The sequence below is a fragment of the Taudactylus pleione genome, unplaced genomic scaffold, assembly GCF_031769625.1.
Source record: "Taudactylus pleione unplaced genomic scaffold, aTauple2 ptg000788l, whole genome shotgun sequence".
NCBI classification, from domain to species: Eukaryota; Metazoa; Chordata; class Amphibia; order Anura; family Myobatrachidae; genus Taudactylus; species Taudactylus pleione.
The window spans coordinates 1,446,322-1,470,554 of NW_028285190.1; the positions used below are offsets into that span (position 1 = coordinate 1,446,322).

Here is a 24,233-nt window from a genome sequence, read left to right on the forward strand (position 1 = left end):
TAATAAATTGTACTTGATAAATGCTACTTCAAAGCTGATTGGTTGCTATTTGCAACCTCTCCACTGGTTCACCTCTCCACACTTTTCACTGCTTATATAGTTGATACATAAACTCCACTGAACCCAGTTGTGAAGGTATATTGTCAGCATCATTAGAGTATGCACAGGAGGAATCCTGTTCCTCGCACCACTTGCAATGCCCTCCAATACCACCTACTGACCTCCACATACCCAGCAAAACATCCCCAAACCAGAAACATCAATTCCTGCTCTCCTCCTATATAGTCACTGAAGAAAGTAATACACAGTAATGATTGATTACTATGCATTTCTCCCCTCAGTAACTGTACAAGGAATGCATTGTTCTCAGCTCCAGGTTTCCTATTGTTGGCCACTGGCACACACTCACACTCACTGTAGTAGGAGTGTAGTCACTGAATGTTGCAGTGACTGTGGGATACAGGTTCCAAAATGAGTCCATCCCTGCTAGAGCTATCTATTTTCTTCTGGGTTTGTACCCAGCTTGCTAATTACGCAGGTGTGTTCATAGGACTGTGTTAGTTACTAGAGAGGGATCCTTAATAGATAATGTAGCCTATAGGCTGCAATGGCTAATGACATCTAATTGTTTGTCAATTTTGCAGTCCCCAAACCAGTGGCGTAACTAGGGTATTTGGAGCCCAGGGCAAATTTGAAAAGGGAGGCCCCCCCCCATGTGCGCAAAAAAATGGGCGTGGTCACTTAAAAATGGGGCGTGTCAACATGACACACCCCTTTATTTTCAAACTGAACATTCCTATCCATATGCACCTTAACCCCAGTAGTACCCCCAGTATGCAGTTGTGGTCCCTCTCATGCAGGCCCATAGTAGTGCCCCTTATACAGTATCCCCAGTAGTGGTCCCTCTTATACAGCCCCCAATTAGTTCCCCTTACTCAGTACCCCCAGTAGTGGCCCCCCCAAATGCAGTGCCCCACGTAGTGTTCCCCCTTATGCAGTGCCCCCAGTAGCAGTCCCCACAATGCAGTGCGCCCAGTAGCGGTATCCCCTTATGCAGTGCCCTTTTATATAGTGCCCCCAACAGTAGTCCCCCCCATGCAGTTTTTCCAGTAGTGGTCCCCTTATGCAGGCACCCTGTAGTGATCCCCCCTATCTAGTGCCCCCTGTAGTGGTCCCCGCAGTGCCCCTAGCAGTAAGCCCCTTATATAGTGCCCCCAGCAGTAGTGTCCCCCCCTCCCATGCAGTGCCCCCAGTAGTGGTCCCCCTGATGCAGGCTCCCAGTAGTGACCCCTCCCCCCTATCCAGTGGTCCCTGTAGTGGCCCTTCCTATTATTGCCCCCATTAGTGGTCCCCCGAGTGCAGTGCCTCTAGTAATACTAGGCCCCTTTTAGAATGCCCCCAGTGGTAGTCCCCCCCAAGTAGTAGTCCCCAGTAGAGTAGCCCCCCCCAGTAGAGGTCCTCCCAATGGCACCCCCAGTAGATGTCCCCCCCAGTAGATGTCCCCCCCAGTAGTAGCCAACCCCTCCCCCGTTGTGCAGATAGGTTTAAAAATTAATAAATATATATAAAAATATAATTACCTGATTCCACGCTGCTCCTGTCCGCGATGCCGATGCCGCTCCCGCCCTCCAGTCCGCCCGGGCTGGCGCGCTCAGCATTATGGGACTGACGTCATGACATCATGACGTCAGTCCCATTACCCACTGCAGGAGCCGGACGGAAGTCCGGCTCTTGCAGTGGGTGCTGCAGCAGTCAATGAGAGTCTATCTGACTCTCATTGGCTGCTGTTTAACACACGCATCGCCGCCAGCGCTGGCGGCGATGCGTGTGTTATGCACAGCCTGAGCCCGCCTCCTGGCGCTATTGGGCAAGCGCTCAGGGGTAGGGAACGGGCTCAGGCGTGCAGCACAGGACCGGCACTGGAAGCCTAGCGCCGGTCCTGTGCAAATGTGTAGCGCTGACCGCACTCATTGCGGTCGGCGCTACACTGGCTATCTAGGGCAGGCGGGCCGGTACCGTGGCCGGCGGCGCCCCCCCGCGCCGCTGGTCCAACGGCACCCAGGGCACGAACCCCGCTCGCCCTGCCCTAGTTACGCCACTGCCCCAAACAAACCTATGGGGACTACTTTTGTGATTGAACATAGAGGTACCTCCGCAGATTCTCCAAAATCTATCATGCTACATTCTTAATAGATTTGAGGTAGTCTTAATTAATGTGGAAATGCAAACCCCAACAGAGGCAGGTAAGTATGCTAACCTCCCCTGCCTCTCCCCTAACCCTAACCCTCCCTTAGTGATGCCTAACCCTAACCACCCCCCGGGGGTGCCTAACCCTTACCTCCCCTTACCGCTCCCTTAACCTAACCCTCCCAGGGGTTGCCTAACCCTAACCTTCCACCCTAGGGGTGCCTAACCCTATCCACTCCCCATCAAAATCTAACGCTAACCCCACTAACTGCCATAACCCCAACCCTCCCCTCCCGCGGCTAATAGGACGGGCGCCCCGAACTTACCTCGTTCGGGCACACATCAACCTGGTTTCCGGCATCAGGATTATGATAGGCGTCTGTGTTTTGATGCCTATCATAAATCCCTAGCAGACATTCTGCTGTCAGGATTGTGACCAGCGGCCTTGCACCCCATCAGCATGACCAGTATGTATAGCCATTGGTGTATCAGGTGTGTGATATTGGTGTAACCTGTGTATAGTGATCAGTGTATCAGGTATATGATATTGGTGACCTGTGTGTGATATCAGTGTCATCTGTGTATAGTGAGAAGTGTGTATAGGTGTGTGATATTGGTTTGACCTCAGTGTATCAGGTACAGAGGCGTATCTATAATGGGTGCAGGGTGTGCGGGGAACACGGGCCCCTGGGTCCAAGGGGGCCCCGCACTGCACACCCTGCACCCATAATATTACTTACCTTTCCGGAGTCCCACGTCGGCGTGGGGTTCCGGTGCTGTAAAACGATGGGAAAATGGCCGCGGCGGCCATTTTCCCATCGTTTGCGCATACACAGTACAGGGAAAATGGCCACCATGGCCATTTTCCCGGTGACCTGTGCATTCATTATAGGCTCTGGGCACACTCTAGTGCCTGAGTCTATAACTCCGGCGCTGGCCGGCCGTCGGGCGGAGAGGAGGGGGCCGGTGTCGGAGACTGCACATTGGCCCCCTCCTCTCTAGAAATGCCCCATATCAGGTACTGTATATGATATTGTTGACCTGTGTGTGATAGCAGTGCTATGCTACCTAAACATAGCCCTCCCTCCCCCGCGGCTAACAGCTAAGAGCGCCCCGGACTTACTTTGTTCGGGCTGGCATCATTCTGGATTCAGGCGTCGGGATTAAGATAGGCGACAGGATTTCGATGCCTATCTTGAGTCCCTTGTCAGGCATCACCCATCGGGAATTAGACCGGCGGCATCGCAGCTGCTGGTCTCATAACTACATCCCCTGTGTATAGTGAGAAGTGTGTATCAGGTGTGTGATATCGGTGTGACCCTTGCATAGTGGTTGGTGTAGTGTATCATATGTATGATATTAGTGTGACCTATACATAGTGATCAGTGAAGCAGGCAGTGCTATTTTTCAGCAGGAACAAGCAAGAACTTAAGATAAGTTTTATTTAAAGTCCCTTTTGAGTGCCTACTTTTCTAAATACTATATATATGAAATATATATATATATATATATATGTATATATATATATATACACACACACACAGTCAGGTGCATAAATATTGGGACATTGACAGAATTTTCATATTTTGGCCTCTATTCACCACCACAATGGCTTTGAAATGAAACAAACAAGATGTGCTTTAACTGCAGACTTTCAGATTTAATTTGAGGGTAATTACATCCAAATCAGGTGAACGGTGTAGGAATTACAGCGGTTTCTATATGTGCCTCCCACTTTTTAAGGGGCCAAAAGTAATGGGACTATCAATTCAAAAGCTATTTCATGGACAGGTGTGGGCTATTCCCTCATTATTTCATTATCAATTAAGCAGGTTAAAGGTCTGGAGTTGATTCTAGGTGTGACATTTGCATTTGGAATCAATTGCTGTCGACTCTCAATTTGAGATCCTAAGAGCTATCACTATCAGTGAAGCAAGCCATCATTAGCCTGAAAAATCAAAACAAACCCATCAGAGAGAGAGCAAAAACATTAGGTGTGGCCAAATCAACTGTTTGGAACAGTCTTAAAAAGAAAGAACGCACTGGAGTGCTCAGCAACACCAAAAGACTCGGAAGACCACGGAAAACAACTGTGGTGGATGACAGAAGAATGATTGCCCTGGTGAAGAAAAACCCCTTCACAACAGTCAGCCAAATCAAGAACACTCTCGAGGAGGTAGGTGTATATGTGTTAAAGTCAACAATCAAGAGAAGACTTCACAAGAGTGAATGTAGTGGGTTCACCACAAGATGTAAACCACTGCTGAGCAACAAAAAAAGGAAGACCAGATTAGAGTTTGCCAAACAACATCTAAAAAAGCCATTACAGTTCTGGAACAACATCCTATGGACAGATGAGACAAAGATCAACTTGTACCAGAGTGATGGGAAGAGAAGAGTATGGAGAAGGAAAGGAACTGCTCAAGATCCAAAACATACCACCTCATCAGTGAAGCATGGTGGTGGTAGTTTCATGGCGTTGGCATGTATGGCTGCCAATGGAACTGGTTCCCTTGTATTTATTGATGATGTGACTGCTGACAAAAGCAGCAGAATGAATTCTGAAGTGTTTCGGGCAATATTATATGCACATATTCAGTCAAATCATTGGACGGCCCTTCACAGTGGGTGTGGTATAAGAGATAGACAAAAATTAGTTAGACAATGTCTAGATCTACCCCAGTTGTTAGACAGTCATATGTACCTGTCGACCTTCTTACATGTCGACCTTTAGTGTGTCGACCTTTTGTACCTGTCGACCTTTTGTACCTGTCGATCTATTGACTGTCTAACAACTGGGGTCGATCTAGACATTGTCTAACTAATTACTGTCTATCTACAGTCCGGCACCCTTCACAGTGCAGATGGACAATGAACCGAAGCATACTGCAAAAGCAACCAAAGAGTTTTTTAAGGCTAAAAAGTGGAATGTGAAAAAACAGCCAGTGTGTCAGGGGGTATAGGTAATATATGACAAGGTTCGTGTATTAAAATAGACAAATTTATTGACAATTAAAATAATATGATAAATAAATATACATATATCCCTGGATGGTCTAATAAAAAAGACTGACAAAGACGCCTGAGGAGCGTGGAAACGCGTAGGTGCAAACATTTGAACTACCCCTGGATCATCACTGCGGTATCCTGATACCTGTCCTGCTTGGCAATCACCATCAACGCTGCCAGATATATCCACGCGTGCCCTGAACTACCTTGGCTGCCACAGAGCGCGGAGATTTTCATTGACTCAGGCTACACAGGTTTCTCAGCTCCCCTAACCTGGGTTGAGCTGTGCCGCTGCAAGCCATCTCAGCGCCTGTACAGCCCGGTCCCTTTGCCGAACACCACAAGGGGAAGGTCAGCAAACACCAGCTGTGCCTCCTGCGCTTTATGCTGCAAGCTGCTCGCGGGGACTGAGTCTCTTCATCACGGGAATTGCTGCCGCTACAGACAGAGCCGTCATACGGAGATCCAAGCTCCCTAGACAACAGGTGAGAGCTTTCCATCGTGACACCGTACCATAGACCGCTCACCCATATAAAAGGCAACACTGGGCTACTTGAAACATTTCTCCTGCTACTCAAAGGATACTTTATAACACAGTGGTGACAAGTATATCAATCTGTATCTTCATTTTTTGGACACAATCTTTTTACAGCCAGCGGGCCTGCAGCCATTCAATTTGGACACTGGTATTTCTACAGAAAGATTACTAATGTGATATTATGCACAGTCTTTTTTATTAGACCATCCAGGGATATATGTATATTTATTTATCATATTATTTTAATTGTCAATAAATTTGTCTATTTTAATACACGAACCTTGTCATATATTACCTATACCCCCTGACACACCAGCTGTTTTTTCATATATATTGTACTCTTGTTATTGGGACTGACTATCCCTTTCAGCCGTGCTGCCTCAGGGTGTGTAAATTAACCCTTTTAGCGCCTGGATACCTTTTTCCCTTTATCTAAAAAGTGGAATGTTATGCAATGGCCAAGTTAATCCCCTGACATGAATGCGATTGAGCATGCATTTCACTTGATGAAGACAAAACTGAAGGGAAAATGCCCCAAGAACAAGCAGGAACTGAAGACATTTGCAGTAGAGGCCTGGCAGAGCATCACCAAGGATGAAACCCAGCGTCTGGTGATGTCTATGCGTTCCAGACTACAGGCTGTAATTGCCTGCAAAGGATTTGCAACAAAGTATTAAAAAGTGAAAGTTAGATTTACGATTGTTTATTTTGTCCCATTACTTTTGGACCCTTAAAAAGTGGGAGGCACATATAGAAACCGTTGTAATTCCTACACCGTTCACCTGATTGGGATGTAATTACCCTCAAATTAAATCTGAAAGTCTGCAGTTAAAGCACATCTTGTTTGTTTCATTTCAAAGCCATTATGGTGGTGAATAGAAGCCAAAATATTAAAATTCTGTCAATGTTCCAATATTTATGCACCTGACTGTATATACTGTATATATTTAAAAAAAAAAAACAGTTTTTCTATAGCACTGGTATCAGGTGTATGATATTGGTGACCTGTGCGTGATATCAGTGTCATCTTTCTATAGTGTCAAGTGTGTGTCAGGTGTGTGACATACAAGTGATCTGTATTTAGTTATCAGTGCATATCGGGTGTGTGATGTTAATGTTACCTCGCTTTAATGATGACGTTAAATACATATTCTTTTTGTGGTGGAATTGGTCTGACTGCCTTTATAGTAGGTAACAGCTACTAGTGTATATCTCTCTCTCTCTCTCTCTCTCTCTCTCTCTCATGAATGATGACACCATGCTCTTAGACCATAACTCCCCCCCTAGCTTAAGTATCTTGGGCCACTTAAAGCCTTTACCAGCTCTGGGTGGGACATATGAACAAATTGTGCACAGATTTAGGTTTTTTAAAGAGTCGGTCCAAGCTCAACTTTGAATCACAGTCTTAGAATAAAGCTGACCAGCCTTTATGTACTACATGCAGGGGCAGAACTATGGGAGACAATGGAGGCGCCTGCCGCCAGGCTCCAGCTCTGAAGGGGGCACCTCCTCCATTGTCCACAACATTCACCCCACTTGGGGCTGTAACTATGTACTCGGAGAGTATCCTCACAGCTGCCCAATACATGGCACCCCTTCCCGGCACCTGAGAAGCCACCATACACTAGTGGAGAGGTCCATGTCAGACCATCAGCTGCTGCCTTCGTCTATCTATAGCCTGTCTGCATGCGAATTGCTACAGTAGTGTCAGCGGCTGTGGCGGGGGGGCACCAAATTATAACTTGCCTCCGGGCGTCTGGGATGAACTTACGCCACTGACTACATGCCAAAGCAGCATTTTCACTTTATGGAAATAATGACTTTTGCATCACTCGTAGGGCAACGTGGATATCTATGTGCAAAGTTTAGCTGGCTTGCTCCTAACTGCAAACGAGATCCAACATGTGTAAGAGCAAGAGCAAATGTAACGCCTGTTCCAATAATTCATAAGGAGATTAATGAGCAATCAACCTATGCTTACTCTACACTCCTGAGAGAGTTTCATCATCAGATTAACACTAGGAGAAAAATAGCAGGAAAAGATTACTAGAAAAAATAAAGACAAGAGCAAATCTCATTACAATGACTCATTTAAAGAGAACGTCTACTCAATAGTTTATTAAAATCCCCCAAAATCATAATAGGATGATTTGATTTATTTTTCTGTCATCACACTGTGGGAAAACCACATTTAAGCACATCAGTTTTCCTATGGCACTATGAGTTAACTGCTTGCCAAGGTTCGGCAACATTGTTACAATTAGAATACAGTACATTAGTGCCTTCTAGAATCTTCTCTACTACTGCTAGACATGTCCATGTAGAGCAGGGATGGGGAACCTCAGGCCTGGGGGCCGTATAAGGCCCCCGGAATCATTTGGTCTGGCCCTCAGAGCTTTTTTCTGCCATCCTCATCTGGGCAGCAGGGTGCCTAGAATGACACCCTGCAGCCAGAATCTATGCAGCAGTGCCACCTGCAGCGTCCTTTGGACGCTTCAGACGGTTACACTGCTGCCCTAACAGTTCCCCGAAGCATCCTCAGGATGCTCCAGGCATTGCTGTAATCACTGGCGATTGTGGCCCTGCCCTTGTGACATCATACGGAGAGGGGACGTGGTCTGCACGGGGCCCACAAATATTGTTATACATAACAAAATGGCCGTCGGCAGAAAAAAGGTACCCCACCCTTGATTTTTAGAGACCTGACTGGGTCGATGGTGGTCCACAGCGCATGTGCACGACGGAGCCGGCTCTTTCATGCGCATGCGCGAGACCCGGCTAGCGACGGGCAATCCGTCGCTCCGGGTCTCGCACCAAAGGGGGCGAGCTGTCGATGTTGAGTGACAGCTCGCCCCCTTTGGTGGGCGGGCCGGGGGGGTGGCTGCCCAAACGGAGGCGTTCCCATGAGAACGCCTGCCGTTTGGGGGCGGCCCCACTGACATCACGAGTGATGTCAGTGGAGAGATTCCGGCTCTGTTAGAGCCGAAATATCTCTGGGGCTTGCGGCCACGAGACCCTACCACAAGGGTCTCGTCGCAAGCCCGATGGTCGTGATGGTCTTGACCATCGCGGCTGTCATCATGGCCGCCCGCAATAGCTGTGGGTGGCCATCCACAGCTATGCGAGCGGCCAAGAGGCCACTAAAAAAATAAAAAGGCCCAGCCCTGATTCAGAGCGAGCGCTCTGTCAGAGCGAGTGGCTCTGAATCAGGCCCTGTGATCTTTTCAGACTGACTTGATACATGAGGACTAAAATCTCCAGCTCACAAATAGTTTAAAAAGGCCTTTATTCTTAAGCCGGAAGTTTGCCGAAAATGAATAGCAAAATGTTTGCAAATTAACTTGCTATCTACTGGTATTTAAAATATAGCAATTGCCTGTTTTCAATTGTAATATGTTTAAGAAAAATGTTGTGGTTTCATATCATATATCATATCATATCATATCATATCATATGTACATTTATATAGAGACTTATTTCAGTCAGGATCCTTTGGAACTCTCTATAAATGTCACTCTCTCACATGTATTTGCGCAAGCTAACCTGAGTGACAAAATGGCGGCACCTGCAGGTCTGTTAGAGTTTTCACTTACAAATTAGAGTAGTTGGACATCTTAGGGCCAGGTGTGGTATATTATGTCGATATTTAATAGGTTGACAAGAGACTGTCAACATGGTTGTAAAGTTGACATTGAACATGTCAACATGGTCATAATATTGATAGTGTTGACATGTCGACAATGTATTTTTAGTGTACTTCTATCCCTAGGACTGTTGATAACCCTAACACTAACCTTGACCATAACTGTAATGCTATCCCTAACCCTAATATTGATATTTCCCATGTTGACACTCTGTCAATGTTGACATTTTCCATCTGTTAGCATTAATGATGTTGACATTTTAACCATGACTATATCATCATTGTCGACTTCGTGGTGTCAACATTGTGACTGTCGACATTCTGACTGCATGCCCCTGGGGCCCACCTTGCTAGCACAGATTAGTAACATAAATAGGCCGAGAGTAGCTTTGCACCCAAAGGGAGTACCTAACAGTTTGTTTTTTATTGGAATGGGATTATGTACATGAGTGGTCAGGAATGGAGAAGGTGCATTGGGGGGTGGAGGGGGTTCCTAGTTGTATGTGTGAGCGCACAGTATTTGTCTTCCTGCAAAGGGCCTAATCCAGTTGCTTGAAGGTGGTGTAAACCGGACATCATTCTGTAGTTTTGAAGGAGCACATTTGCACCTTCTAGTGACATTGGGGTCTATGTACAGTACTAAGCCTTGGAGATAAAGTGCATGGAGATAAAGTACCAACCAATCAGCTCCTAACTGTAATCTTGCAAACACAGGGGACTATTTATTTATTTATTACCAGTTATTTATATAGCGCACACATATTCCGCAGTGCTTTTACAGAGAATATATGGCCATTCACATCTGTCCCTGCCCCAGTGGAGCTTACAATCTATATTCCCTATTACATGCTTACACACATATACACTACGGTTATTATTATTATTATTTTTTTTGGGAGCCATGTAACCTACCAGTATATTTTTGGAGTGTTGGAGGAAACTGGAGTACCCGGAGGAAACCCACTTTTACTAAGCCTTGGATGGAGATAAAGTGGGCCAAGATAAAGTACCAGCCAACCAGCTCCTACAGTAACTGTCAGTTTTCAAACACAGCCTGTGACGTGGCATTTAGAAGCTGATTGGCTGGTACTTTATCTCAGTTCACTTTATCTCCATCCAAGGCTCAGTAAATAGACCCCACAGCATGTTAAGTGACAGTTAGGAGCTGATTGGTTGGTACTTTAGCTCCGTCCACCTTATCTCTCTCCTAGGCTTAGTACATAGACCCCATTGTAGTGGAACAGCCCATTTCTAGGTCAACATTAAACATGTAGCAAAGAGATTCCTGACATTCTCTCCTCACTGATTTATTTAAGAACTAATTGAATAATGAGAACAGCATTGTAGTTGACAAATTTGGACACCAAAGCAAAATTTACACTGTATTCACCCTTAGTATTTTCTGAATAGTGCAGGTCCTTATAGATCCTTGTTTGTTTTTCCAGACAGAAAATACATTTAAATCTGTAGTTTAGCTTATGTCATGCATCAGGAGATGGGAGGGAAAGCATGAGATGATGATCAGATGATGTGCACCATAGGCAAACACAGGGGGGGTTTCCGTCTGCCTGGAAACCCCCCTCCCCAGCCCACACCATGACCACAATAGAAATAGTAATATAATGCGAAATATTTCCTCCGTATTCAATTCCGGAGACTTTTCGCCGGTGCAGAAACTCAAAGCAATGGAACCTGCAAAAAAGTTTAGCCTATGAATAGGTGTCGAAAAAAGTGCAGAATTGGGGTTTTGGGGTGCAAACTTCGAAACCCCCCCCTGTACCCTTGAGTCAGTCCCCCAAAGGTAAACTGCTTCAAAAAAGTTTAAAAAGTACTTTAGATCACCCCAAAAAAGTACTTTCATTTTGGGGGTGAAAAAGTCCAAAGTTGGGGGACAAATTTAAAAACTATCGAAATAGACTCCACGGGGGTCCCCAAGTATGCCCCAGGTGTTTTTGAGTTTGCAGGTGGATTTTTTTAATTTTTTTAAACTTCACTTTAGAACCATTAAAATACGCTAGCACCCTTTTTCATGTACCCCAAATTTGCTGGGACTACTTATGTTCTGCAAAAAAACCTGCCAAATGCTATTCTTCACCACTTGTGCAAAGACGCTAATTAGAAGCTATTGAGAGCATTTAAGTACCCCAAATACCTTCAGCAGGGCTATTTGGGGGAATTTATAGTGATCCCCAATGTCAGTGCATCTTTTGGGGGGTGTCAGGCTGATTTCCCCAAATCTGACAGCACTTTTCGCCTGTTTGCATTTCGCCGGGTCCCGTTTTCGCTGATTTCTAATTGAATACGAGGATAAGCGGGGACGAGCGCATGGAAAACCAGCGACGTCGGCAAAAAGTCCGGCATGCCAAAAGTACGGGCTTTTCGCACCTAATTGAATATGCCCCTATATCTTCCTACAGTTTCTGTTATACCACCCTACTATATAATAACTTAATTTTGCTACTAATTGGACTACTAGGCAGAAAATGGCCAGATGAAAGTCTGGATGTGCATTAGAAGATTGAGCACCTGAAGCTCTACATTTCTGTAAGCAACAAATACATTTTATACAGGGCCCATTATGCTTACAGTACAATATATTTAATTTCAATAATGAATATATGTGAATATACCACCTAAGAGAAAATACAATTTATAATTATTATTTTTTTTATGAAAAAAATAAATAAATGAGAATAAAGTTTATTTTCTCTTACTTGGGATCTTCAGATATGTGCAAAACTTCACAACTGACTTCCTCAACAACTTGTCAGCTGCCACCTCCAATTGCTCTCTGTGTAAGGACATCCTGGCACCATGTCCTGCAATACCTTTACACTCTTATTTCACAAATTCAGTGCCTTAGCTGAAGGAACTCCACAGTACTGTATGTTGCTGAAAACCTTTGGAGGGGGCAGGTACAACTCCCTTCATCAACACATTATAGTAAAGGAATATTAAAATCCGGTAGATATATCCTGTAATTAGACAGTAAAACACCTAGGTCTTTCCTAGTATAGTCATACATTTTCATTTGACTAATGTCAGCCTACTTTTATACACTAGATGAATAGAGGACAAAACATCTATAATAAAGACATGTAGGCATAATGGCAAGGAAAAGCGTCAGCTTTGTTTGTTGTTATTATTATTACCAGTTATTTATATAGCGCATATATGATGCGGTCAATATCCTGAGGGTCGGGATATCGGAGCTTAGACTACTGGCCCCAGAATCCTGACACCTGTCAGAATCCTGGCGATGGCATTCCAAAGGTAAGTAGTGGGGTTAGTGGGAGGGTTAGGGGTTAGGGTTAGGCCAGGCCCAGCCAAACCGTTGATCGCGATCTACCGGTAGCCTGTGGTTATCCCGCCGGTAGATCGCGATCAACTTACTGCCAGCAAATGGGAACGCTGGCCTCTGAAGCAATCAGAGGCTAAAGAAGCCTGTGATCGCTTCAGAGGCCAGCGTTCCCAGTGATGCAGTTCGGGGGTGACGTCATCCGCAATGTCAGGAGCCTGCGCGCCTGCTAGATTCAGTTAGATCCAGTCAGCGACAGCAGGAGTGACAGCAGGAGCTTTGACAGTGTGGTGCAGTGCCAGCGTGAAGACAGGTAAGTACTGCACGGGGGGCGTGCTGTTCTGCACTGGGAGGGGGGACTACTACTGGGGGCACTACTACAGGAGGCACAACTACAGGGGGCATTACATAAGGGGCACAACTACAGGGGGAATGGCATAATGGCCACATCTACAGGGGGTATTGCATAAGGGGCATTACTATTGGGGACATTGCATAAGGGACACTACTACTGGGGGCATTGCATAAGGGGCACTACTACTGGGGGAATTGCATAAGGGGCACTTCTACAGTGGACATTGCATAATGGGCACTACAGTGGGCATTGTGTATAAGGGGCACTACTGTGTGTCGTCCCTTGCTGCAAGGTCACACCCCTTTTTGCAATCCACGCCCCCTTTTTCGGGCTTGGTAGATTACGAAAAGTTTTTAGCTTTAAAAATTTGGTCTGACCGCACCTGGGTTAAGCCCCCTCCCCAGCACGCATCAAAAGTCTTTTTTAAAATAAAACAAATCCTAAGGGGGCATGGCCACGGCTCCCGCAAATAAGCCACGCCCCTGTTTACCCGGGGCCGGCCGGTCTCTCTACGCCCCTGTTTGTAGACAGTATTTGTACTACATAGGGACAAGATTATGGGCTATATTCAATTAGGTGTGTATAGCGATTGACGTCATTTCGCCATGCAAAAAGTTTCCTCCATGTTCAATTCCGGAGACTTTTCGCCAGTGCGGAAACTCAATGCAATGGAACCTGTGAAAAAGTTTTGCCAATGAATAGGTGTCGAAAAAAAATTGCATGCCACGCCCCCTTTTTCGGGCTTGGTAAATTCCGAAAGGTTTTTAGCTTTAAAAATAGATCAACGAGTCCAAAGGTCTGACCACCCCCGGGTTAAGCACTAAGGGGCAGGTTAGGGTTAGGCACTAAGGGGGGAGGGTTAGGTTTAGGGTGTGGGGAAGGGGCGGTTAGGTTTAGGCACTAGGGGGAGGTTAGGTTTAGGTCCCAGGGAGAGAGGGTTAGTGTAGGGAGAGGGGTAAGAATACTGACCGACAACTGTTGGTATCCTAACCCTGTCGGGATTTTGGCCACCGGGATCCCGAGCACCGGCATCCCATACCCAACCCAAGCACATATATTGTGCAGTGCTTCATAGAGAATATTTATTCCTTCACAGTGGATCTTACAATATATGTTCCCTACCACATATATACGCACATACACACTAGGGTTAATTTTCAGTATATTTTGGAGTGTGGGTTGAAACTGGAGCACCCGAAAGAAACCCACTCAAGCAGAGGGAGAATATACAAACTGCACACTGTTAGGGCCATTTATTTATTTATTTATTGAAAGGGGGGGAAATATAGGATTGTGAAGAAAGAACAGCCCTACTCACACTATCGCCATCTTGCCCAAATAATCCAATAAAAGTTGTAGATGGGAGCCAACTGCTTTCCCTCACCAACAACTCAAAGCCTAGATTGGAGCCACCTGCCAGCCCATCACCAACAACTCAAGTCCTAGACAGAGGCCAACTGCCACCCCATCACCAACAACTCTAGGTATCCAAACTCCCATGCCAATGACAGACAAAAAAGCCCGATGGTGTCGCTGACCCCAGTAGGGTAGAATCAGCTTAAACCTACACAAATCAACTACACAAACATACCAGGAAGGTAGGCAGGAACAGGGACAGTCAGCTAGACCGACCTGCGGCAATACTTTCCTTACATTTGCAACTGGAACCCAAAGAGTTTTTTCACGGACAGTCTAAATGGGCAAAAGAGGCTTATAAACATTGGCTTATTAACCCCTTTTTTATTACAGGTTTTGTGCAACACACAATATATATATATATATATATATACATGAATTTTTCCAAGCGCTCATTCATATATGTACAATATCCCTGCTATTTTTAAAAAGTGAGCTACTATTTATTATATACTGTAATGCATTAGTGCAGTACTATACTTCACACTAAGGAGGGGCTTATTATACTGAGGAGATATTGTCTAAAAATGTCATTAATTGGCATCTCTGGTAAAACACACCTGTAATTCTTAATCTGAATATCTGCTACTATATAACTGATTATATATTATTTATTACAGAGTGCTGAAGGTCTTTCTCTCTCGCACTGCCCAGCGCATCCCTTACATGACCAGCTGGAGAGTCATGCGGATGCTGTCTGTGATTCTGTTACTAGTGCTGTGGTTTCTCATCGCCTGGACATCGGCTGTTTTCCAGAACATGGACCGAAACATCTCCCTTATTGTCCAAGGGGAAACCTCCGATCACCTTCAGTTTAATATGTGTTTGATAGATCGATGGGATTATATGATGGCTGTTGGTATGTCGAGTTTGCTTTTCATAATTGTTTTCCTTGTTTTCATTTGGATATATATATATATATATATATATATATATATCAAGTTAGCTTGACTTAGGACGATAGTTTAAACTATAATACTAAATGAATGAGGATTCATTATTTTTAGAGATGCGCTGTTCGTTTCTCCAGTAATCCAAATCCAACTGAATTTGTGAATCCGGACAGATCCGAGTCGCAGCTCTGATCTCCTGAGGTTTTTCCCGTGGTTCGGAATTCAAATTTTAAATCTGAATTTTCAGGTTTTGGATTGCAAAAAATACATGATTTTAGCGATTTTTAGAAACTTTTCATCACTTTTCAAAAAAACATATCCAAAACCAAAATACTTAAGCGTAGATTAGCAAAACCAAAATCAAAACACAAAGATGAATCCAGATCCAAAACCAAAACACGGAGGTCAGCGCACACCTCTAATTATTTTATATGTAACTGTAAGCCGAATTATTATTTTGTGTGTAACCCAAACTAAGATGAACCATAACCAAGTACTAATAAATGTTAATACAACATAGCAAATGCAGGTAATCTAAGACTATCCTCCTGTTGTGGGAGTACATCATGCAGTACCCTGCTAGATTTTGCTACATTCAGTTATATGTACAGATGCCCTATTTGGGTTAGCACATACAGTAGATGTGACTGCATGTTCACATCTTTGTTTTGAGTTGAAAGCATCTTAAGTATAAGATGTGTGTAACCTTATATGTAGATTCTGTGTGCATCCAGAGAAAAGGTACACCAGTTATCATCATCGACTACAAAACTTACACCCAGCTTATGTTGGTGCAAAACTGATGTCTCATAACTATTTTGTTACAAAGTGTGTGTTACCCTAAATAAGAGGTATTACAAATCATACTTAATTTCTGGAATGTCTGGGAGACTCCCCAATTTTGTCGAGTTCCTCCATGACTCCAGGGAGAGTAGCCATCCTCCCGGATCCTGCTCACGTCCACAGTGCAAACTTCTAATTTGTTTTACTGCACGCGCTGAGTTAGACAATGTGAATGGCATTTTCAGCTTTTGGTAAGTTGCGGAAAGCAAAGCCAAAACGATTTACAGTGCAGTAAAAGTAAATGTGGCCTTAAGAAAAGTGCAATTAAAATGGGTATTCTCTGCTCTGAGTTGGCTTGTGGTGGTCATCCCGAATTTTCAGGAATATCCTAGTGTGTTGGTTTTTATAATACAGGGCCTGATTCAGAGCGGCACGCAAATCAAATTGCGGCTGTGATTCTGTACGCAGCTGTGTGCAAATTGTACCCCAGGAATTTGTGCTGAGACGCTCACTAATGCCGTCTCAAATCCATCACTTGTGCACAAAGACGCACCATCGGTCACACTATTGAGCAACCCTATGACCACTCTGCATGTGGGTGCAAGTGAGCCGCCAGAGCCTTCACCACTGCGTACAAATTTGCATTCACAGGCTGAGACACGCCCCCAAATGGTCTTGACTCTTGACACACCTACGTTTGCCTCGCCACCCCTGTAACCTCCCACAAACAGTTCCTGACTGTCAATCATACTGCATTCAAGTCCTCACTGCTAGCGCCATCAGTAATCTAACTTGGCGAATGCGCAGTGCAACCCATACACAAGCACAGTAAGAAAGAAAATCATTCAGATCTGCAAACATAGCCTTTGCGTGCACCTCTGAATTAGGCCCATAGTAGATAAATGCACTGTTTGTAACCTATACTTGTCATAATTTTGACTTGCGGAAACAAAAATAAGAAGTCATAAACAACACGATAAGTTGATAAACTGACAGCGTTTTAATTTTCTAACATATTAAATAGACCCCCTGAAGCTACTCTTATAATTAGTGGCATACTTAAACAATAACAAACATATGAAAACAATAAATATGATGAAAGCTATAAATCTTTTTAAATGAAATAGAAAGCAGGTCAGTTTATATAAATGTATATTGCATACTTTTAGATCACTTTCATTTATTAGATTGTACAGTACCTCTCTGCGACTTTCACTGGATGTACTGTTTTATATTAATCACTTCACTGTATGTTAATCAGCAATGGCTATGTACCATCAATGCCAGTGTTTCCAAATTCCACTTCTCAGGGACTCCAAACAGTGCAGGTTTTCCATACTCCGTGTAGTCACTACTGACTGACACATTTTGTACAACAGATTCAAAGGTGATAGTAATTATTTAACTTGTTCTGTGCGGAGACCTGGAAAACATACACTATCTATTATTACTGTAATTTACTGATAATTGCCTTAGATACAGTGGCGTACCTAAAATATTTGGTACTCTGGCAGTTCCTTAATTAGGCTCCCCTCCCCCAGTATGCCCCAGTGCTCCCACCCCCATATGTCCCACAGTGCTGCCCCCACTGTATACTACACAGTGCCCCCACTCTTCCAATGGTCCCCAGGTACTCACCTCCCATGGCTGGATCCTCTTCTACATGCACAGTGCAAACACCAAGAGCGGATCCCAAGTCCCCTTATCTGCATCACAGATGTGAGGTGTCACATGACGCTGATGAGGAGACTGAGAAGGCGCTCTGCATTGTATGCACAGTGCATGCAGAACACAGAGCTACGGCAGCCTCTGATTGCAGGGTCAATACCCCTTGATCCTGTTACCACCCACTCCTTAGTTCATCACTGCTTGGAAAAAACACAAAGCTGCTTTTTGTGTAGAATTGTACTTGGTGTACAGACCATACCTGCCTACTCTACTGAAATGGCCGTGAGGCTCCTGAAAATCGTGTGGCACTCCCAGCCGCCTGGAAAAGAAGCCAAGTCTCCCGGTGCCAGCTGCTACCCCGGCTGCCCACTTCCAGATTGAAGTGTCGGTACAGGTGGCTGATGATGCGATTTGTGGTGAATCTAGTCATCTTGGCCCTGCTTTACAATGCCGGTAATCTCTGCATTGTCTAGCGGGGCCCAGATGACGCTATTGCATCGCCACGCCACTGGCACCTCCCACTTCAGCTGCTCCACGCTCCCTGCAGTACCGACCTAGCTGCCCCCTCTCGAAGGGGGCAGATTATAGGTCAGCGAGTATGGTACAGACGGAAAAGACTTTTGTTGTAGGCTACAACTTTTAGCCAGGATAGCAATCCACTAAACCTAAAAGACGAAGGGCCTGATTCAGAGGAGCACATAGACGCGGCTGCCCCTTTTGTTGCATATCATAGGCGTGCCTAGAAACCGGCACAGGGGGTAACGCTTTGGCAACTGCCACTCCGCTGGGTCATGGACCCCATCCCCCCTCCTTCTGGAAGTAACATTACTCACTACTTGAGTAGTCTAATGCTGGCCATACACCTGCATGACCAGCATTAGATAAGATTCACCTCACGACTCCCCGGAGCTCCCTGGCAGTCCCGGTGGCACGATTTGTTGTATTTCTATGCACACGATCTGTCGTACAATTGATCGTGCGCCTCACGTGCTCATCAGGAAAAAGTAATTGAAATAACATGAATGGACGCACAATGCATCGCATGCACAAAATACACGATACAATCTGCACAAGATACGATGCACATCTGATCATACGATACTTTTTAAGAGCTGCGGGAGCACGCATCCGATCGTATCCTACTAAAAAAATACACTATTTCTACACGATTCATCATACGACTCATCGAAAATTGTGCAGGTGTATGACCAGCATATGTCCCAGTGAGAGAAGGCGATGGGGAGGCGGAAGTGCCAAAGCAGTCACCCTTGTGCGAGCTTCTGCGCACACCTATGATCTACATGCCAATGCTGCAATTCTGAGTATACTAAGACACCCACTTGCAGTGGCACTAATCCGTCTCAGTGTGTCTTTAGAGATACCAGCGAAGCTTCAATTTCTCAGTCTGAATATGATGTCCTGTGTTTCTTGATGCAGTTGATGTCAGTGACACGCTCACGACTCGCCTGGTTAGCCTCTCCCCATTACCTCCAAGGCACACCCATTGAAATCCACAACTCCTGCATCCATATTGATTCTGTATCTTCATGCGGTAACGATCAGGACACATGCACAGTGTGACTCGGACAATGCGCAGTTCTTCCAACATCAGCCAACTACGTGCATATCGGCATTGCGTGCAGTCAGCGTGCACCGCTGAATCAGGCACAAATTGCCTTATTAAAGAAGCTGGTAACAAAATTCACAGATACATACTGTATGTAAAAGTTCCCTAAAGAGAAGTTGAGATATTTCATATTGTATAGCAAAGTACAAACCATTGTTCTACATTACCAGCCAATTCAGGTTGGCTACACACTGTGTACAGTACCCCAATGTCATTCACTGCGTATGAGGTCTGTTGTGCATCTGATTCCATAATCACAACTTTATATAGTTCTGATCAGAGCTGTAACTAGACTTTTTGGTGCCCTGTGCCAGAAAGAGCATTGGCGCCCCCCTCATTTTTCAAAGGGACATAATGCACCCAAAAAAGGGCCAAGGCTTCATGGGAAAGGGCCAGGGAAGAGAAGAGGTAGGGGAGGCCAGGAGATGCTGGGGATGAAATAACAGGAAGCTACAAACAAGAATGATAATAAACAGAATTTGACAGGCCCAAACAGCGCCCCCTGACCTGTGGTGCCCTGTACGATGGCACCGGCCGCACTACCCTAGCTATGGCCCTGGTTCTGATACAGTAAGATTACACATTGCAAAAATAGTTTTCTCTCAGCGTCTGACGCTTTATGGCTTTTTTTTTTGTTACTCAACTTAAAATGCCTGTATATGTTAATGACATGCAAATGAGCAGTTACAATTTCCTAGAATCTTTTCTTTGTAAAGTAGGCCACTTGATTAATTTCCATTATCTCAGCCAACACATTACATTTTAAGACACGCTTAATGCTATGTTTAAGCTGCGTTCTTCGATAATGTGCTCTGATCATAATGAACAAACATCACAGTGTGTTGGGGATTACAGCAGACCAATGTTCTGGAAAAGACATAAGAAAGTATATTAAAATACTTTTTTCATATTAAAGAGGAAAAACTTCATTAAATAATTTTGCCGTCGTTGAGTAAACGAATGATATACTGTATATATCTGTGTGCAAAATAATATATATTCCTTTTTCATGAACTCCTGTCACTGTACAAAAGAGATTATTTCAGAATTCTGAATAAAGATGACAGAGATGGGATATTCGTGTTTGATCCATAGGTCTGTGTTCAACTTGAGGCGAAATTACGTCATTTTCGCCTATTTCAATTATCCCCATATTCAATTACATTGACTTTTCGCTGGTGCGAAAAGTCAATGTAAAAAAAAGGGGATAATTTTTCGCCAGCCTTTTGCTGGCGAAAAAAAAGTGCAGAATTGGGTCTTAGGTGTGCAGGCTTAAAAAACTTAGGGCCTGATTCAGAGCCGGTCGCTATTAGCGCTCGCTCGTTCAGAAAAAGGGGGTGGCTATTCAAATGAACCGTTCGCTCTTTGTGGCCTGTTGCCGCCTCTATGTCTGAACGAGCGAACAAAACATGCGGTCGTTGTTTTGATAAAAACACCCCCTGGCCGCTCGCATCATACGTCATGTCCGCTATTTATTAGATTAATCGAGTACATCGACCAGTGTATGAACTGCTCGCTATTCTTGTGGTTGGTTTTTCCTACCACAAATTTGCGAGCAGTTCTGACTATAAAATAACCCAGTAACGTGGTCAGTGACGCTGCTGTATTAATTATGCACACCCATAAAACGCCCATTTTGACCTTTAAGCACGCCTGCGTTCTGATCTCCACTCCCCGTTTTCAAGCACCTTCCCCCGTTACCACCCACATATGCCTCCTCCTGTCACTCATATTAGCAGGCATTCGCTATTTAGCGAACAAACGATTTTCGGCCGCACTGACTGGTTCGCGCAAGCGTATTACGATCCGTACGCATGCGCAGTTGGGCAAACATCGCTCGGAACAAACGAGCGGCCGCTTACGAGCGGCTCTGAATCAGGCTCTTAGTCTGCACCCTTTGGAATGCCCCCTTAAAACGAGCTGTATCAAAAAAAGTTTGTTAAAAAAAATAGGGACACCCCAATAAAATTAGTTACATTTTGGGGTTAGAGAAAAAAAAATTAGGGAAGACACTTGTAAATTAGCGGAATGGAGTCCAGAGGGGTTCCCTTATATTAGGCAGGTGTGTTTTTCATTGCACAAGTAGCGGCAGGTGTATTTTTGCAGAATTTTAAAAAATCATTTATGGGACTTAAAGATATGTTTGCACCTATTTTTAAGTACCCCAAATTTGATGGGCATAGTTATTTTTCTCCAAAAAAACCTTCTAAATGCTCTTCTGCATCACCTTCTTCAAAGCCGCATTTATGCACCTGCCGCGGCTATTTAAAAACCCGACTTTCTTCTGCAGACAAAAATGGGGGTACCCATAGTGATCCCCCATGTCTGGACATCTTTAGGGGGGGTCCTATGAATTGTTCCTGGTCCAAGATTCGCAGGTTCCTGTTTTCGCGTACTTTGGAATTGAATATGGGGAGTAGCGGGCACGTGCGCGATACTTTTCCGCTGGTATTGCACAGATGCATGGAAGAGGCTGTGCAATAGCGTCCAGCTAATATTCTAATGCAGCAGGAGGCATCTGTAGAAAAAATACGCCTCCTGTTAGCATCTGCAATCCAAGTGCTGCATCCGGAGATGCAGCATCAGATCGCCATCACGACCGTCACTCGTGATGGCCACAGTAATCTACAATCTGAGGGTCTGATTCAAAGATGTACGCAAACCCAATGGCTTGCGTAGATCTCCAAACTGAACTGGTCCTGCATCCTCGCACACTGTGACCCCAAGCTGCAGCATGATTGACATGCTGCAGCAGCCATTTGGGGGCGGAGCGGGGGCATGGTTGGCCTGCATTTCTGGAAACGGGGACATTTTCTGGGAGTGCTGGGCCCAGGATCTGCGTCTTCCATCTCAGACTTCCTGACCCAGGAAGGTACGTTGCAGATTCTATGTAGCTTAGTCAGATGACTTGTTTATATATATATATATATATATATATATATATATATATATATATATATATATAGACAAAAAAAATGGCACTCCGGGTCTTCAAAAATACAGATACTTTAATCCATAAGTGGGATAATCAGGCCGACGTTTCGGGGCCATGAAACGTCGGCCTGATTATCCCACTTATGGATTAAAGTATCTGCATTTTTGAAGACCCGGAGTGCCATTTTTTTGTCTATTTCTGCATCATTGTCCAATAGAGGCACCTGGGCAAGGTTGCATTTTTACTACATGGGAGTGCCGGACTGACAGTACAAATATATATATATATATATATATATTATATACACACGCTAGCTACACACATCTCACTAACCAGTCTTACTGATGCCCTGACAACTCCACCGAGTTAAGCTTATTTCTCTCGCTCTCTCTCTTTCTCTCTCTCTCTCCCCACCCCCTCTCTTTCTCTCCTGTTGTCAGACTGTGGTGTAGCCAAGCTGGATATGTGTATTAATATTGTCATTTTTTTAAGTTATTCAAGGTATACTGTATAAGTAGTTCTTAGATTGCTGTACTGATTGACTGATGAGCACCCCCAGTATAATGGCTGATGGATCCACATACTTTTAATAATGACATGTTCTTTTTATCTCATTTAGGTGAAACTTTATTCCTTCTTTGGGGTGTTTACCTCTGTTATGCAGTACGAACAGTCCCATCTGCCTTCCATGAACCACGCTACATGGCTGTTGCCGTTCACAATGAGTTGATTATCTCAGCTATATTCTACACTATTAGGCAAGTGACTGTACAGTAAATTACATTTTGTATGGATTGATTTTCATCTGGATATTATTATTCATTTAATGTAGGGATGTGCAGGCTCGGATTAGTTTGGATTTTCCCGACAAATTCTGATTTTTTTCCCCGCAAAAAACGGGTCTCAGAAAAAGACAAAACGTCATCTTTCATGGACAAACGTCATCTTTCCTGCCTCTTTCTGAGACCCGATATTTGGCGGGAAAATCCGAACTAATCCGAGCCTGCACATCCCTAATTTAATGTAACTCAGTTAACACAAATTTCCCTTGTTTCTTTTTTTCATCTGTTATTTCTGAGTCTAAACTCTCAAGTTCGCACTTAATGGAATGCAGTATTGTACCATCGCCATGACTACATGAATGTAACTGGTGACTTTTGCAGCTCTACTTCTGATGAACATGCGAGTAACCGGGAAAGAGATCAGTGGAAGGGGGAACTCCCAAGTGTTATAGCACTGGAGCCACCACCAATCTCCTAACAACTAAACCTGCTATATACTAGGGTTGGTCAATAACCATCAATGGTTAGCAACTATCAGTGGTAGTGTTGTCACCATCAATGAGAGACCACCAATGGTAAACATTGGTGTCTGATCCCTGATGGTGAGTGCCAGCCAAGCAATACATGGGAGCAGGGGCGTATTTAAAATGGGTGCACACGGGCTCCTGGGTCCAGGGGGGCCCACACTGCACACCCTGCACCCATATTTTGTAATACTTACCTCTCTGAGGTCCCGCGTCGGGTATCTCAGCCCTGCACAAAACGCTCTGACAGAGTGCTCGCTCTGAATCAGGGCCGGTCTTTTTTTTTTTATAGACCAGCCTCCTGGCCGCTCGCATAGCTGTGGGTGACCACCCACAACTATAGCGAGCGGCCAGGAAGATGGTCGCGATGGTCAAGACCATCACGACCATCGGGCTTGCGATGAGACCCTTGTGGTAGGTAACGATACTGGATCAGAACCTCTATACACACCTTCCTATACCTTCTAATGTCCTGCCTATACCTTCTAAGGATGACGCTAGCTTGCGTACGCAGTCATACCATAAATAAAGACTTAGACGTGGAATCTGTGGTTCCAAAGCACAAGTGATATTCA

At 44.7% G+C, this 24,233-nt stretch overlaps 1 protein-coding gene across 2 annotated transcripts in view; it reads left to right on the forward strand.

The window, feature by feature from the left end:
* The window catches only part of GPR158 (G protein-coupled receptor 158), a 329,386-nt gene that overhangs the window by 275,481 nt on the left and 29,672 nt on the right, over nucleotides 1-24,233 (forward strand). For both annotated transcript variants that reach the window (XM_088457824.1, XM_088457825.1), the window contains exons 7-8: nucleotides 15,067-15,305; nucleotides 22,972-23,110. In XM_088457824.1, the coding sequence (XP_088313950.1) occupies nucleotides 15,067-15,305; nucleotides 22,972-23,110 (378 nt within the window). The remainder of the gene's footprint in view (nucleotides 1-15,066; nucleotides 15,306-22,971; nucleotides 23,111-24,233) is intronic.